The sequence below is a fragment of the Phoenix dactylifera genome, chromosome 11, assembly GCF_051530095.1.
Source record: "Phoenix dactylifera cultivar Ajwa chromosome 11, Ajwa_hap1_PhDact_Kaust_v1.1, whole genome shotgun sequence".
Lineage (NCBI taxonomy): Eukaryota > Viridiplantae > Streptophyta > Magnoliopsida > Arecales > Arecaceae > Phoenix > Phoenix dactylifera.
This window is the reverse complement of record NC_143200.1, coordinates 8,360,993-8,377,500: the sequence shown is the minus strand read 5'-3', so window position 1 is coordinate 8,377,500 and position 16,508 is coordinate 8,360,993. Positions and strand designations below refer to the sequence as shown.

The 16,508-nt window shown below is 49.4% G+C and overlaps 1 protein-coding gene across 1 annotated transcript; it reads right to left on the bottom strand.

Annotated features, from left to right (window-relative positions):
- Positions 1–6,368: 6,368 nt before the first annotated feature.
- On the bottom strand, positions 6,369–6,953 carry LOC149751621 (uncharacterized). The gene has a single exon (XM_089926224.1). The coding sequence runs from the start codon at positions 6,951–6,953 to the stop codon at positions 6,369–6,371; it is 585 nt and encodes a 194-aa protein (XP_089782350.1).
- Positions 6,954–16,508: the final 9,555 nt, after the last annotated feature.

Genomic DNA, 16,508 nt, shown 5'->3' with positions numbered 1-16,508 from the left:
CAGCAAAGCACGTCGAATATAACTCAGTCCAGACCAAGCCGCTCTTAGCTCCGCTGTTGGCACCAAGGTGTCAAACAAGTTGCAACCCCCGGCCGCGATCACCCTAAAATCTGGGCCCTTCACAATGAAGCCCGCACCTCCCTTCCTACCGTCCTGCAAGACGCATCTATTGAAGTTGAATTGGCTTCTCTTTCGCAACAAAATTCTTAACGGCAGAAAAACTAATGAGAAAGAATATTCAAGGCCTGCAATGCTGCCCCATGTGCTCTACTCTCAATTTGAAGGCACGCACCATATGCTGTGGCAATTTGGCAGACAATAATTCACAAACTAAATATACCCCAAGCCCCATGTGCCACATGGTATGTGTTGCTGGAAATTGGACTCGGGGGCGACCGTCGGCTGAGAAGGAGGAGCTCCAATGCTCAAGTGGCGGATGGCAGTCCGTCAGCGGGCGGCGTCCTCCGGAAGACCTGCAACAAGCCGGTGGCCGGGGTTTCCGGCGTCGGCCCTCCGATGCTTAAGTCGGAGGGGATGAGTATGTGGAGGGAGAGAAGAATATCTCTTAGTAGTTTGAGTTCCCCCCCTCCTCGGAGGAGGGGTTTTCCTTTTATAAAGGGATTTAGGTATACCTGTGATGTGATGGAGCGAATGGGTTTCCGTATGATTGAAAGTGTCATATGAATTAATGCATGATCGTGTGAATTAATGCCTTGCCATATGAGATCAAGTTGATGGCAATGAGTCGTCATGGTTGATCGGACGCGGCCGAGCGGACATGCCGTGGAGGGTTTGAGATCTGCAGATGGCAGGAGCCATACGCATTAATTGTTGAGTGAGCCGGAGATCAGCGGAGGTCATGCACATTAATGGTTGAGTGAGCTGGAGATCAGCAGAGGTCATGCGCATTAATAGTTGATGGCGGTGGCAGGGCATGGTTTCTGGTTGTATTGTAGGTGGATATGACCGCAGTAGGCAGGTCGGGCGCTTCAGGTCGGACGTCGGGTCGGGCGCCTTCAGGTCGGATGCCGGGCCGGGCGCCTTCAGGTCGGACGCCGGGCCGGGCGCCTTCAGGTCGGACGCCGGGCTGGGCGGTCATGTTCCGGAGTGGCTCATTTTTTCTCCAACACTGCCCCCCGATTTCCGAGTTCGAGCCGCTTATGAGCTCGGGCGTGGGAAGTATCCGTTTTTGCCGTGTTGTAGGCCGGGGAATTTTGAATTGTTCCGGCGCTCCGCGCGCTTTAAGGCGCTCTTAATGGGAGATGATGGGGCGACACCCTTTCGTTTTTCGAAGCGTTCTCGCATCGTGGGCTCATGATGGGGCTCCACGACCTGAGGGGACGTTTCCTTGATTTCGTATTTAAAGCACCGATCCAAATTGGATATGCCGCCTCGGTCTCCGGGGCCGACGCGTTGCATGATCTGGACAGGAGGCGGGATTCCATCTCATCGATCTGGGCCGTTGGGGAGGTCTATATAGACCCCCGTCCCGGTCTTTAGGGTTTCTGTTTGGCTGTCATCGCTTGTTGTTCTCTGGTATCCCTTTCTTCCATTCCCTTATTTCTCCCGGCGGTCTTCCGAAGCGATTACTTCGGTTTTCCCTCTCCAATCCTCCAACGTCTCCAGCGAAGACCTTAGTAGGTGTTCCCCTTCGTTTGCTTGGGGGGCTCTTGCTTTTGCTGCTTCTTTTTTTCTTTTCTTTTCTTTTTCTCCTATTTTTTTTGAGATGGGTCATGGTCCGGACGAAGTTGGGTCCACCATGAGTGGTGAGGAGGTGGAGATGGCTGAGGAATGATTCTTTCCTCAGCGCGGGTTCCGTCTGAAACTCGCAGGGCTGGGGGATCGGGTAACGAGACCTCCTCCGGGCCGGTCGGAGTGTATTTAGAAACACTCTAGGCCGGCCTGCGGTTCCCCCTCCACGGGTTTGTGAATGAGCTCCTGACGGCGTATCAAGTCGTCCCGATGCAGCTTGCTCCGAACGCGTGGAGGATGATTATCGGGTTTTTATCCTTATGTCTGGCGCACGGGATGCCGACTTCCGTAAACGTCTTCCGGTGGTACTTCTTACTGAAGTCCAATCTGGGAGATGGAGAGTGACTCTACCTTGCCCTTCGGGGTGGTCGACCACTCTTTCGGGGTGCTCCTACATCCATTCATGGATGGAAGGAGAAGTTTTTCTTTTTGTCTTCCGAGCGGGCGTGGGGGTTCGACCCTCGGTGGGAGCAAGCCCGGCTTAAAACCGCCAACAAGCTCCCCAAATTGTCCAAGGGCGAGTGGGGGATCCTCGACGCTCTTAGCGGCCTCGGGGAGAATATTCTGCTGAATGACCTCGTGAGCGAGGATGCTCTGGTCAATGTTGGCTTGAGCTCGGCGCGCCCTCAGGGTAAGGGTGGTGGTGGTTTTTTTGTTTGTTCTGCTCTGTTTCTGTCTCTTCTTTTCTAACATTCAAACTGTCTTCTTTGTTCTTCCAAACATTCCGAAGATGGTGATAAAGAATGCAGCCCTCTACACTCGCTTCCGAAAGAGGGCAGCCGAGATTGACGGGGCTCCGCCTGAGCCGAGGAAGAAAGCCAGATCTTCATCTGGTGCGGATGCCGAGACGAGCACAGCCCAGGGCGGGTTTCCAGGCCTGCTCGAAAGGAGGTACCGAGCTACGACCGTGGGGGCTCAAGCTCTACAGGGGCTTCTGTGGCGCTCGCGTACCCGGCCCCCATTTTGCAGCATCCGGGTCGGCCGCCCGTCCAACCTCAGCACTCAGGGCCTGAGGCGGGAAGCGGCCAAGAGGCTGCAAGGCCGTCCCCGATGAGCCCAGCAAGACTTAGTCTCCCAGGTCCCTCAGAGGGTGAGGCCCGACCAGAGAGGAGGCCCTACCGTCCTGAGTGGGGGGTTTTTGAGGGCGACTCGGCCCTCAACAATGCTACAGTAGCGCGCCAGATTTTTCGGGGCGCGCTGCCCCCGGCCGACCAGAATGCGATCCAGTCCATGAGCTACAACAGCTTCTTGGACGGAACTTATTGCTCTATAGTCCGGGTAAATTTGCCTTTTAACTTCCGTATTCAGTTTTTAGCTTTAACTCACTCTTCCATCTACTGTTTACAGCATCTCCACGAGGTCGAGACACTGATCCACATAGCGACAGACTATCGGAAGCGGGCCCGAAGATGTCTGAGGGGTCAGGAGGAAGCCGAGAGGAAGCTCGGCGAGGTCGCGTTCCTGCGGAGGGAGCTCCTCGCTAGAGTGGAGGCTGGCGAAGACGAGCTCCGGGCGTTAACTGTGGAGCTTGAGGAGGAGAAGGTCGCGCACGCACTACCCAGATCGGAGTTGCGCAGCGCCGAGGCTCGGCTGGCCGAAGCTCGGTCCATGGTTGTCGTCCATCAAAACAAGGTGAGAGCCGCTCAGCTCAAGGCTGAGCAGCTTGAGGCTCGGGAGAAGAAGACCCAGGAGCGAGCTGAACAGGCGGTGCAACTCTTTCGAGAGTCGGAAGAGTTCCACGAGCTTATGGAGGAGGAAGCCGTGGACGGACTTATCCGCAACTTTGAAGACTTCCGAAATCAGCTTAGGCGGCTCTGCCGTGAGTTCGATCTCAATCTGCTTTAGCCAGGAGCGGGGATTGAGGAGGGCGAGGATGGGCCCGAAGGCCTGACTGAGGCCGAGGTTGAGGCAGCCTGGGAGGCCACTCGGGAGGCTTCCGCCGAGGGGGCTCCCGAAGGAGTTCCGGGTGCCGCTCCTGAAGCTGCTGGCGACGTCTCGGCCGAGGCCTCCACGATCGCGGCAGGCTTGGTGGAAGAATCTGGGGGGGCTCCAACAGAGAGCGCTGAGGCGGCTGTTGTGGATGACCTCGAAGTTGCGCCCGCCCCTTAGGGTTTTGTTTCGGTTCTTTTTTTTGTTTTGTTTTGTAAGCAAGGTCGGCCCCCGAAATTGTATGGCCGAACCTCAGTTTTGTACTTAGCCTTCGGACTTTTATTAATAAAGAATTTTCTTCTCCTAAATTTGCGCTTTTCTCTCTAAATAATAGATAAATTTTTAATCGTTCAGACTAAATTCCCTTCGGCGAATCCTTCGGGCCCGGCTAAGTTCGTAGACTTAGGGTCCGTAGACTTAGGTCCCGATCGCATTTGCTAAATTGTTTAGATCCGATAGGGGAGGTTCCGAGTTTAGACTTTAGAAAAATTCACCAAGTCTTCAAGCTCGGACTCGAATCCCGCCGAGCCCTTGAGCTCGGCTCCCAAATTGCCGGAGCGCCGAGCTCGGGCTTCAGACCCCGGAGGGGTTTCGTCAGGCCTTTAGGTCACTTTCCGGAAGGTCAAAGGTTCAGGCCCTTCCTCTGGCCGAGTCTTAAGGCTTGGCGTTTCGGGTATAGGCTTGCAAAAACTTTAGAGTCGGTCCCCGAGGGGATCGTGGACCAGAGTCAATCTATCGTTGGGGCCTTCGTGGCTGTTGGCCTTGAACTTAGTTGGAGTACCAACAAGTAGAATCGAGACATAGTGGCTCGGCACTTCTGAGCTCGACTGGAGTATCTAGGTTTGAGTCATCGCTGCAGGCCGGCGTCAACCTAGATCGATATTTAGACTCGGCCGAGCCCTCATTCAGAGGGGTCTGTATAGAATGACCTATAGATTAGTGGCGAGGAGAGCATGCCTGGGGTCGAGGAGACCTCGGCTTATGGTTGGCTTAGAAGGGCATCTCGACCTTGATCGGGGGAGATCCCGAGCTTGGTCGGGATTTTGTCGATCGTTATGGTACATAAACAAGTAGATGTAATAATGTAGGTGCTAGGTGGAAGGTACCTTTCGCACCGTCGGAGCCGAGCACCTCAGGTCGAGGTAGCCGATTCCGCTCTGCAGTCGGCTCTTAGAGGCGTTCTCTGGCCTGTAGTCCACTTTCGCAGGTGATGTCATCCGTTGTAGAATAAGACGACGCTTTGGTCAGGGCCTCGTGCAACAACGTAGCCCGCGCCAGCCGATCAGGGGAGAATACCGTGTAGTCACTGTTTTAGGCGTGCCCTCGCATTGGGGGGTCCGTGAAGGTCCTACCCCGTTGTTGTCTTCCCGAGGTCGAGGGAGCTTGGGCTCATCCTGACCTTAGTCGAGGTTTTTGAGGGAGATCGAGGCCGAGCTCGACATCAACGTGGCGAGGCATTCCAGGTTTAGCTGGAACATCCGAGCTTGGTCGGGCATCCGAGCTTGGTCGGATTTTCTGAGGTTCATGAACATCCCAACATTAGGAAGAGCATGAAGTAATTAGTGGAGAACCGTAAATAAATTATCATAAGTAGAGGACGAGAGTTGTATTCCCAATTGTCGATGACCACTGGAGGGTTTATTGATAGTACACCTGAAGATTTTCGGAATTCCAGCTTCGAGGGATGAGGGTCCCCTCAAGAGATGCCAACTTGTACGCTCCGGGCCGCTGCACTCGCGCGATCCGATAAGGTCCTCTCCAGTTTGGGGCTAGCTTCCCTTGGTCGGTAGGCTGAGAAGGTTCAGCTCTCCTGAGAACGAGATCTCCTGCTTTGAAAAGCTTGGCTTTTACTCTGGAGTTGTAGTATTGTGCCGTTTTTTGTTGATATCTCACCATACGAACTCGGGCTGCCTTCCTTGTCTCCTCGAGGAGGTCCAAGTTGCCCCTGAGTTGGGAGAAGTTGGAGGCCGCGTCGCAGTGTTCCACTCTTGGTGAGGGGAGTCTAACTTCCAGAGGAATAACAGCTTCCGTTCCGTATGCCAGGTTGAAGGGGGTCTCACCGGTGGGAATCCGAAATGTTGTTCTGTAGGCCCAGAGGACATTGTAGAGGTCTTCGACCCATTGTCTCTTGGATCGGTCAAGCCTGACTTTGAGCCACTGAAGAATGGTGCGATTCGTCACCTCGATTTCTCCATTTGTCTGTGGATGGGCGACCGAGGTGAAGCGGTGATCGATATCGAGTTTGGAGCAGAATTCTCTGAAACGGATGTTGTCGAACTGACGACCGTTGTCAGATATAAGGATGCGGGGGAGTCCGAATCTGCAGATTATTGACTTCCAGACAAAATCCTGCATCTTCTGTTCAGTAATCCGGGCCACTGGCTCGGCCTCGACCCACTTGGTAAAGTAGTCAATAGAGACGACTAGGAATTTTCTCTGTCCGATCGCTACGAAAATTGGCCCCAGGATGTCAATTCCCCATTGGGCAAACAGCCGGGGGCGCCGATCGAGGTCCGCGGGGCCGAGGGTCGGCGCTGGATGTTGGCGTTCTGCTGGCATCGATCGCACCTTCGGACGAAGTCCGTTGCATCCTTCTGAAGTGTGGTCCAATAGTATCCCTGGCGGAGGATTTTATGAGCTAGTGCTCGGCCTCCTAGATGGTTCTCGCATATCCCTTCATGGACCTCTCACATAGCATAGTCCGCCTCTGACGGGTGGAGGCATCTAAGGAGAGGAGAAGTGAAGGATTTTCGGTAGAGCTTGCCTTCATATAATATGTATCGGGAGGCTAGACGCCTGATTCGGCGAGCCCCGAGCTCATCATTGGGGAGGACTTCATTTTGTAGATAGTTGGCGAGCTCGTCTATCCAGCTCGGTTTAATTTCGATGCAGAGGGTCGATTCAGGCTCCTCGGTGCTGGGCATTTGAAGATATTCGAGCATTGTTGCCTTAGGAAGCTCGCTCATGCGGGAGGTCGCCAGCTTTGACAGTTGGTCTGCCCTTGAGTTCTCCATTCTGGAGATATGTTGGATGTTGAAGGAGCCCAGGGCAGACACGAAGTCCCACACCTTTTGGAGGTATTTCTGCATTGTTGGCTCTCTGGCCTCAAAGTCTCCCAAGACCTGGCCGACGACCAGTTGGGAGTCACTGAAGACCCTTAGGTCCTCCACTTTCAGCTCCTTCACCAGCTTGAGCCCGGCGATGAGTGCCTCGTATTCTGCCACATTGTTCGAGGTGGGGAACTCGAGGCGTACAGCCTGCTCTGCGACCATCCGTCCGGTCTGGTGAGAATGAGACCTGCTCCACTACCCCCCGAGGTCGAAGAGCCGTCTACATGTAGAGTCCACGGCTCCCTCAGGGTCTCCGCTGGTGTAAGTGCGAGCTCAGAATCATCCGGCAGGGTGCACTCCACTATGAAGTCGGCGAGCGCCTGGGCTTTGATTGCGGGCCTCGAACGGTATTCAAGGTCGAACTTTCCGAGCTCGACTGCCCACTTCGCGATCCTCCCGGCGTGATCCGACCGTTGCAAAATTTGCTTCATAGGCTAGTCGGTCAGTATGGCCACAGTATGGGCCTGAAAGTAGGGTCGAAGCCTTCGAGCCGAGATGACCAAGGCAAAAATTATTTTTTTTCCAGTTTGAAATATCTTGTCTCGGCATCCCTCAGGACCCGGCTGGCATAGTACACTGGTCTTTGGAGCTTGTTCTCTTTTCGGACCAGGACCGAGCTGACCGCAACCGGGGAGACAGCCAGGTACAAATAGAGAAGCTCGCCCTGCTGGGGTTTGGTGAGCAGTGGCGGAGAAGCAAGAAGGCGCCTAAGCTCTTCAAAAGCTTGCTGGCATCTTTCCGACCATAAGAAGTCCTTCGGTCGCTTGAGGATTTTGAAGAATGGGAGGCATCGCTCGGCCGACCTGGAGACGAATCTTCCCAGAGCTGCGATCCGCCCGGTGAGCCGCTGTACCTCCTTGACTGTCTTTGGCGGCACCATTTCCTGCAGCGCTCGAATTTTCTCACGGTTTGCTTCAATTCCCCATTGGGTTACCACGAACCTAAGGAACTTGCCCGAGGTGACTCCAAAGGCGCACTTGGTAGAGTTGAATTTCATTTGATATTTCCTGAGGGTGGAGAATGCTTTCTCGGGGAGCAAGCCCGACCGTGACAAGAAGGCCGACCTCACCCTCAACCGGAACCGAGTCCCCGGTGAATCCGATCAGTGGAGCGTTCGTTCTCCGAAGCCAGCTTTCCGTCATCCTCATTTTTTGATAGGCATCATAGTACAAAATATTTGCTGAGCTTCCATTATCAACTAGGACGCACTTTACATCAAACTTATTTACAATCATGGAGATGACCACAGCATCATCATGAGGAGTTTCAACTCCCTCCAAGTCCTTGTCCGAGAATGATATGGCTTCGGAGGTGCGCAGGCGCTTTGGAGGGATGCTTTCCTCGGTTGGTTCTCCAACCGAGCTTCCTTCTCCAATGATATTGATGGTGCCGGCGATAGGCCTGTTGTCATTTGAATTTTCAGGTGGTGCGGCATTTTCTGCTGGCCTCTTTTCCTCACGCCGGTTCCGCACAAACCGGTTGAGTACTCCACGACGGATGAGTGCCTCGATCTCATCCTGTAGCTGAAAGCAATCCTCCGTGTCATGGCCATGGTCCCGGTGGAAGCGAAAATACTTTATAGGATTGCGCCGAGCTCCGGTATCCCGCATTGGGAGTGGAGGTCGGAAGTAGTCCCGACTTTCTATCTCCATAAGGACCTCTAATTGGGGGGCATTCAGCGGGGTGTAACTCTCGTACCTCCTCAAGGACATTTGTGGCTGCGGTGGGGATCTCGGTCGAGGCGGGGACCTTGGTCGAAGCCATCCCTGTTGTCAAGGCGGGCTCCTCAGCCAAGGCTGGTTCTTATCTCGGCGGGGGGATCAGCTTCTTAGGCGGCCGCGCTCTTCGCGGCGCTTCTTCTGCTTCTTTGAGGCCTGCTCGATCACGCTCTTTTTGGAGCGATAGCCTCCTCGACCTTCACGTACTTTCGAGCTCGGGCCAGCATTTCAGTGAAGTCGGCGGGGAAGCTCTTCTCGATGGAGAAGAGGAATCTGTAGGAGCGGGCCCCCGTCTTTAGTGCCGACATGGCAATCGACTGGTCGAGCTCGCGGACCTCACAGGTTGCAGCGGTGAAACGATCGAGATATTCTCTGAAGGATTCCTCCTCCTTTTGTTTGACGTTTAGGAGGGAATCCGATGTCCACCGCTAGTGCCGGCTGGCAGCAAAGTTGGTAGTGAACTGCCTCCCTAGCTGCTCAAAGGAGGATACCGTGCTCGGCTTCAGTCCCGAGAACCAAAGCCGAGCCGTTCCCCGAAGGGTTGCTGGGAAGGCCTTGCAGAGCACAGCCTCCGAGGACCCTTGTAATGCCATGAGGGCTCGGTAACTCTCCAAATGATCGAGGAGGTCAGTAGTTCCGTTGTAGGGCTCCACTTGGGGCATTTTGAACCTCGGTGGGACCGGCTCGTCCTCGATCGGGTGAGAAAAGGGGGACTTGGTGGTAAACTCAAAGTCGCCCTCGCGCCTTGCCTTCCTACTGTGAAGCGCTTCAATCTGCGCTCCAGGTTCTCGACCTTCCTGTCGAGCTCCCCAGTCTGGAGGATCGCCACAGTAGTCTGCTCCGGCTCGTGATGGTTCGGGGCTGACTCGGCTTCTGAGAGCTGTGGCCACCTGTCCATGCTCCTCCCCGGCAATTCTCCCCAGGGAGACACCCGGGTCGAAGCTTGGGGACAACACCGTTCTTCATTATTGACCCTCGAGGAGCCATGGGGGTTTTGGCCTTGGGGCACCGGTCTATTTGGAGGAAGCACTGGCTGGACCCGGGCCTGCGGAGGCGGCACAGGCGGGGCTTCCTCACGCTGCAGACCTTGAACGGCTGCGGCCAAGGCCTGAAACTGCTGCACCAGGACGTTGAACTGTTCCGGCTGGACTTGGGGAACTGGACTAGCCGGAGATGGTGAATTCTGGACAGAGTGTCCAGGACTTGATGGAGGACGCCGGGAGGCATTGAAGGCTCCTTTGCTCCTTAACTTCATGGCCACGACTCGGGCCCTTCCTCTAGCGCCAACTGTTGATGGAAATTAGACCCGGGGGCGACCGTCGGCTGAGAAGGAGGAGCTCCGATGCTGGAGTGGCGGGTGGCGGTCCGTCAGCGGGCGGCGTCCTCCGGAAGACCTGCAACAAGCTGGTGGCCGGGGTTTCCGGCGCCGGCCCTCCGATGCTTAAGTCAGAGGGGATGAGTATGTGGAGGGAGAGAAGAATATCTCTTAGTAGTTTGAGTCCCCCCCCCTCCTCAGAGGAGGGATTTTCCTTTTATAAAGGGATTCAGGTATACCTGTGATGTGATGGAGCGAATGGGTTTCCGTATGATTGAGCGTGTCATATGAATTAATGCATGATCGTGTGAATTAATGTCTTGCCGTATGAGATCAAGTTGATGGCAATGAGTCGTCGTGGTTGATCGGACGCGGCCGAGCGGACTTGACGTGGAGGGTTTGAGATCTGCAGATGGCAGGAGCCATACGCATTAATTGTTGAGTGAGCCGGAGATCAGCGGAGGTCATGCGCATTAATGGTTGAGTGAGCTAGAGATCAGCAGAGGTCATGCGCATTAATAGTTGATGGCGGTGGCAGGGCATGGTTCCTGGTCGTACTGTAGGTGGATGTGACCGCAGTAGGCAGGTCGGGCGCCTTTAGGTCGGACGCCGGGCCGGGCGGTCATGTTCCGAAGCGGCTCGTTTTTCCCCCAACAATATGTTATGTCAGTACCGAGCCCTGTATTCCCACCATCTTATCATGTATCGGTACGATCAGTATGGAAGCCTATTCGGCATACCGAAGATGCCCTTCGTATTAAGTACTAGTACCAAACAATATGATATGATACACTTCATACTATCCAATTCGGTATGGTTCGATAGGTGAAACCCCTATCTCTCATAAACTATCCAAACGTGCTTGGGACAACCTAGTTTCCACGACTTGAATACTGCTCCGCTTTGAATCTCTCTCTGTGAATTTGCTCTTCCAGAGGCTTTGTTTCCTCCTGGACGATGGACTTCTTTCTACAAGGGCAAAGCCAAGCAGGGCATACAAGATATTGTTCAGGCGCTTAAGTGGAAGGCCAAGGGTCCAAAGTTTCTTGTCTTCGTCCTGTAAAGACTCCAAGGTTTCTTATCTTCGTCCTGTAAAGACGACGCTCCAGATTATTTTTTCCTTTTCCTCTTCTCTGGGTTGACTCAACTCAACCCAAACCTTCTTGAAAATCCCATGTCAACTCTCCTTGATCTTTCAATAAATCTGGGTGGTTGAACCTCCCATTCACATTAAAAAAAAAAAGGGACACTTCCGTCGTTGACCCACCTCTCTAGAAGAGATCTTGAGCCTTAACTATTCCAGTCGTTCCTCCACCTCTTCACGCAATTCAATAGTTTCAACCTTTCACAAGAGCCTGATAGCATGAGCTGGCGATCGTGCATAGATTTAAAATTCTCGGTTCGATCTCAGTATCTTTTTCTCAACCTCCCTTGTTGCTCGGTGTCTTGTGCAATAAACATCTTGAAGGTGCCTCAATCTCAGGAAATAACTCTCTTTCCTTAACTACCTATGTAAGGTCGAATCCTTGTAGGCGATAAACTTCAAGAGAGAGGACTTGATGGGTCTCAAGCCAGCACGGGTTCGTTTCCAGCCCAAGTACGAGATGATCAAGCTATTAATTTTTTTTATTATTGTACTAAATGACCTCAGTTTAAATCCAGCCATCAGCAAGATGTTGAGAGATTTGAGAGATTAAGAATATTTGGTGAGGCCTAATCTATATTATGTGGTCCATTATTTATGGGCCTCTTTTATCACACACCCATTTGATTGGGGATGGCAAGCGTTTAACTCATTTGACTTGTTTCAGATTACTGAAGGCCGGGTTGGATTACTTATTTAATAAAATGGTCAGGTTTGGATCTTAACTTCTGACCATTTAAATAAAATAGGTTATATTTCGGTGGACGGATTTTTGATTTATTCTAATCTAACCTGATCTCTATCTTGTCCGAACAGACCCAACTGCCACCCCTATTTTTGACCAAATCAAAGCATGCTGAAACTTATCAATCAGACAAAAGATTCTTACGGAGTGACAATTGATCATGTAAATATGTCTCAAATTATCATGCAAATGACCAAGAATTTTTACATGTTCCTCTTCATTCACAAGAAATCAATTTTAAGTATAAGGACGGATATATGAATTCCCATTGTACCTTCCTCTTGGAGCAGTGAAGTGCATCAGACCGGCCAAAGTGCTGGTCAATAGCAATGCGCTTAAATTATCCATAACAAATTTCTTTCCAGGCCCTCTCGCAGCGCATAGATGTTACAAAATCAACGTGACCTACCCATGGAAACAGAATATCAAATGATTGTTTATATTTTGATTTGGAGAGGATGATTTGTTTACATGGCAGATGACTCCAACATAGAGGTGGCAATTGGGTTAGATTAGATACGGATCAGATTGGATGCGGATCAAATCAAATATTCATCAATCCAAACTGACCTATTTATTAAATATATCAAAATTTTAAATTTGAATGCGGCCTATTTATTAAATAGGTAATCCGACCCGACCCTCATAATCCATTTATTAAATAAGTTAAATAAGTTAGATGGATTTTTAATAGATTAAATAGATTTAAATAGATTAAATAGATTAAGTGGGTCAGGTTAACCAATTTAGAAATAGGTTAAACGGGTTTCAAATAGATTAAATAGGTCGGGTCATAATCCGACCTAAATTATTAAATAGATTAAATGGGTTACAGATTTAAACCTGAACCCAATTTATTTAATAAACATGTTTAGATGGGATGACCCATTTACGACCTAAATCTGTTTATATCATACCTAAAGCTTTCTAAAGAGGATCATTCGCAGATCAAATTGACCGGCTGGATCATAATTATTGCCACCCTAACTCTAACGTGTCCTTCATCTTCATGCTCCCACACATCTAGCTGCCTTGTGGACCATTAAGTCATTTTAGTGGCCCACTTCGTAGACCGCTAGTTTGTTTTATACTTCTGTTCTCCGTTTCCCTTCCCTAGTTTATACCTTATGTTTTGTTTAGCTAGAAACTGTGCTACTGGATGCATATCCTCTTGCCTGAATGCTATACTCTCTCTCACACTCTCAACCCCTCTCACCAGCAAAATCTTGGATTCAACTATGGTAACTTACTGTGGCAACTGGCTGGCGTAATCCTACGAATTCTTTACTTCAAAGAATTCTCTCCCACCGCACCATGCGGTCTTTGTAATATTTTATTTTCTAATTTTATAGGACATATTCATATTAAAATGTACGATCTTCCGTTTTATCAAAAGCTATGCAGCTACTGGTGTACTTCGAAGTCCCTATGGTTGAGAGAAAATGTCGGATTTTCTGAAGCACGCCATGGGAGACCAAAACTTGAGCTATTGTGCTCGTATCTTACAAAATGAAAAGTTTAAGCCAACCTGTGGCATGGTCGTAAGTACTTAACTTTTTAAGATGCCATAATCTAGAATCTCACTAGCAGAAAGATGTTATTTAGAATTTTTTGATCCTGTACAAGTACCTAAAATCTATCCAGTGCATAATCGATATAGAACTAAATACATGCTTGCATATATCCTCATATTCTTCCTTCGTTTAAACCCCAACATTCTCGCAATGCTAAGGGTGTAAATCTATTCAAATCTAATCTCAAGCACCACGATCAACCGATGGTTAGCCCTTATGTACCCGTGTGGTAGGGGTCATGGTCTGGATCCGTTCTGATACTATTTGTTACAGTTTAGAATCTCATCCGAAAAAACTACCTGAAAGGTATTATTTAGGTTCCTTTGCCCTATACAAGTACCTAAAATTTATTCAGTATATAGCATCTTATGAACTATGGAAAATTGTAGTAAATTATATCCCGAAAAATGCATTGATTCAAGTTTTACTTTTGTTACTTAAACATCCACCAAATAAAAGATGTGAAAAAGAAAAATTCCTACCATAGTTAATCTTAATATAAATAATAAATTGCAACTTATGTATTATAAAATTAGTAATTTTCCAGTGGCAGGTACTAACCATAACCACATAAAACAGGATATAAATATGATGAAACAAGATACTCTCTACTTGATCATTTTATAATTTAGAATCCAAACACGATGCAGGAAAGCTTCGAGTCTAATTTTGAAACCAAACCCAATACCTAATTAGTTATTAAATTTATGTTTTATATCTCAAATTTATACTTTGTTGATTTTGTATGACATTTGCAGGGTATTGGTCTCCATCGACAACCCCCACTGCCACCTCCCCAAATTTGCACCCCGGTGGGGCATTTGTCGCACAAGACTGCAGTACACTGTTAGACACGGGTGTTGCTCATGTATATTAATTATACTAAATAGATATGCCTATTGACCTAATTTTAGTTTTCGAGCACCTAAAGGACATTGCTCTCATGCGTAAGCCATCTATGCTTAACCTTCATTTCTATTATATATAACTCTGGTTGTTCGGCATCCTTAACAGCATATGGTGCATATAAATATTATATATGTATGTATGTATGTATGTATATGTATATATATATATATATATATATATATATATATATATATATATATATATATATATATATATATATATATATATATATATTACACAAGACATCATCACCCTGTCCAATATGCGTTTTTAATGTGAAAATCGGAATATGAAAATAATATTTTTAAAACAACCAATGATAACTGCTTGAATGCTCGTGTTTTATTTTTGTCTTGCGTCAGAAAAAAAAAATTCTTTCTATTAAGCTTTGCATGATAGAATTTAGTTTAGCCTAAAATATCTTAAAGTAATTTCCGGTTAGGCAGAGTATATTATATATATATACATGCATGCATGCATGCATGTATGTATGTATGAATCAATTAGTTTGTTTTTTGTTTTTTTTGGATGCAAGATAGAGGCTAATTTGCTCATGAAGTCAGAAATAGTAAGAGCATTCTGTCATTCTACGAAATCTCTATTTCATGTTAGGGACTCCTCCCTACTCTCCCTCTCGCACAAACTTCTTATTTGTTGACCAGAAGGTGCAGGCGAAAGAGACAGGAACCAAGACACAAACCAAGAGATATCCTGGTAAGCCCCCAAACCCATAAAACATTAAATTATTCATAGGCGAGTGGGTGAGCCACCTTTGCCCTCACCCACCCGATACATCAACTGCTCATAGTAATCTCACATAAACAAAGCCAGTTGAATCACCAAAAAGTAGACTATTTCTTGGCAAAAGTTTGCTGGTGGATATTTTTCACCGGGTCAAGCACTTGTTTTCACATTTAAACTAAAATTTTTATAAACTTTTATAGATTAGATCACTACAACTAACAAATTATAAACCAGGCTAAACTAAATTTGTATTTATAAGTACTCAAACATAAATTTAGACTGAATCAGTCTAAAATTTTAGAAGGAGACAAATTGTCATGCCAGCTTCGACAGTTGGTCTGCCCTTAGGTTCTCTGTCCTGGAAATGTACTGGATGTTGAAGGAGCCTAAGATGGACGTGAGGTCTCGCACCTTTCGAAGATATCTATGCATCGATGGCTCTCTTGCTTCGAAGTCTCCCAAAATTTGGCTCACGACCAGTTAGGAGTCACTGAAGACCTTCAGGTCCTCCACTTTCAGCTCCTTCGCCACTTTGAGTCCGGCAATGAGTGCCTCGTACTCTGCTTCATTGTTCGAGGCAGGAAACTCGAAGCGTAGAGCCTGCTCCACGACTACCCCATCTGGGCTAGTGAGGATGAGGCCTGCCCGCTACCCCCCGAGGCTGAGGAGCCGTCCACATATAGAACCCATGGTTGCCTCGGGGTCTCCTCCGCTGGCGTGTGTGCGAGCTCGGGATCGTCCGGCAAAGTGCACTCCACGATGAAGTCAGTGAGCGCTTGGGCTTTGATCGCCGGCCTCGAACGGTATTCAAGGTCGAACTCCCCGAGCTCAACTGCCCACTTCGCAATCCTCCCGGTGCGATCCGACCGTTGCAGAATTTGCTTCATAGACTAGTCGGTCAGTATGGCCACAGTGTGGGCCTGCAAGTAGGGTCGGAGCCTTCGAGCCGAGATGACCAGGGCAAACATTATTTTCTCCAGTTTGGAATATCGGGTCTCAGCATCTCTCAGGATCCGGCTAGTATAGTACACTGGTCTTCGAAGCTTGTTCTCTTCTCGGACCAGGACTGAGCTCACCGCGACCGGGGCGACGGCCAGGTACAAATAGAGGAGCTCACCCTGCTGGGGTTTGGTGAGTAGTGGAGGGGAAGCAAGAAGGTGCCTAAGCTCTTCAAAAGCTTGTTGATATTCCTCCGACCATAGAAAGTTTTTCGGTTGCTTGAGGATTTTGAAGAATGGGAGGCACCGCTCGGCCGACCTGAAAACAAATCTTCCCAGAGTTGCGACCCGCCCAGTGGGCCACTGTACCTCCTTGACCGTCTTTGGTGGCACCATTTCTTGCAGCGCTCGAATCTTCTCGGGGTTTGCTTCGATTCCACGTTGGGTTACTACGAGGCCAAGAAATTTGCCCGAGGTGGCTCCGTATGCGCACTTGGCAGGGTTGAGCTTCATTCGATACTTTCTGAGTGTGGAGAATGTCTCATTGAGGTCAGCAACATGGTGCTCTGCTGTTCGGCTCTTCACCAGCATGTCGTCCACATAGACCTCCATGTTTCGGCCTATTTGATT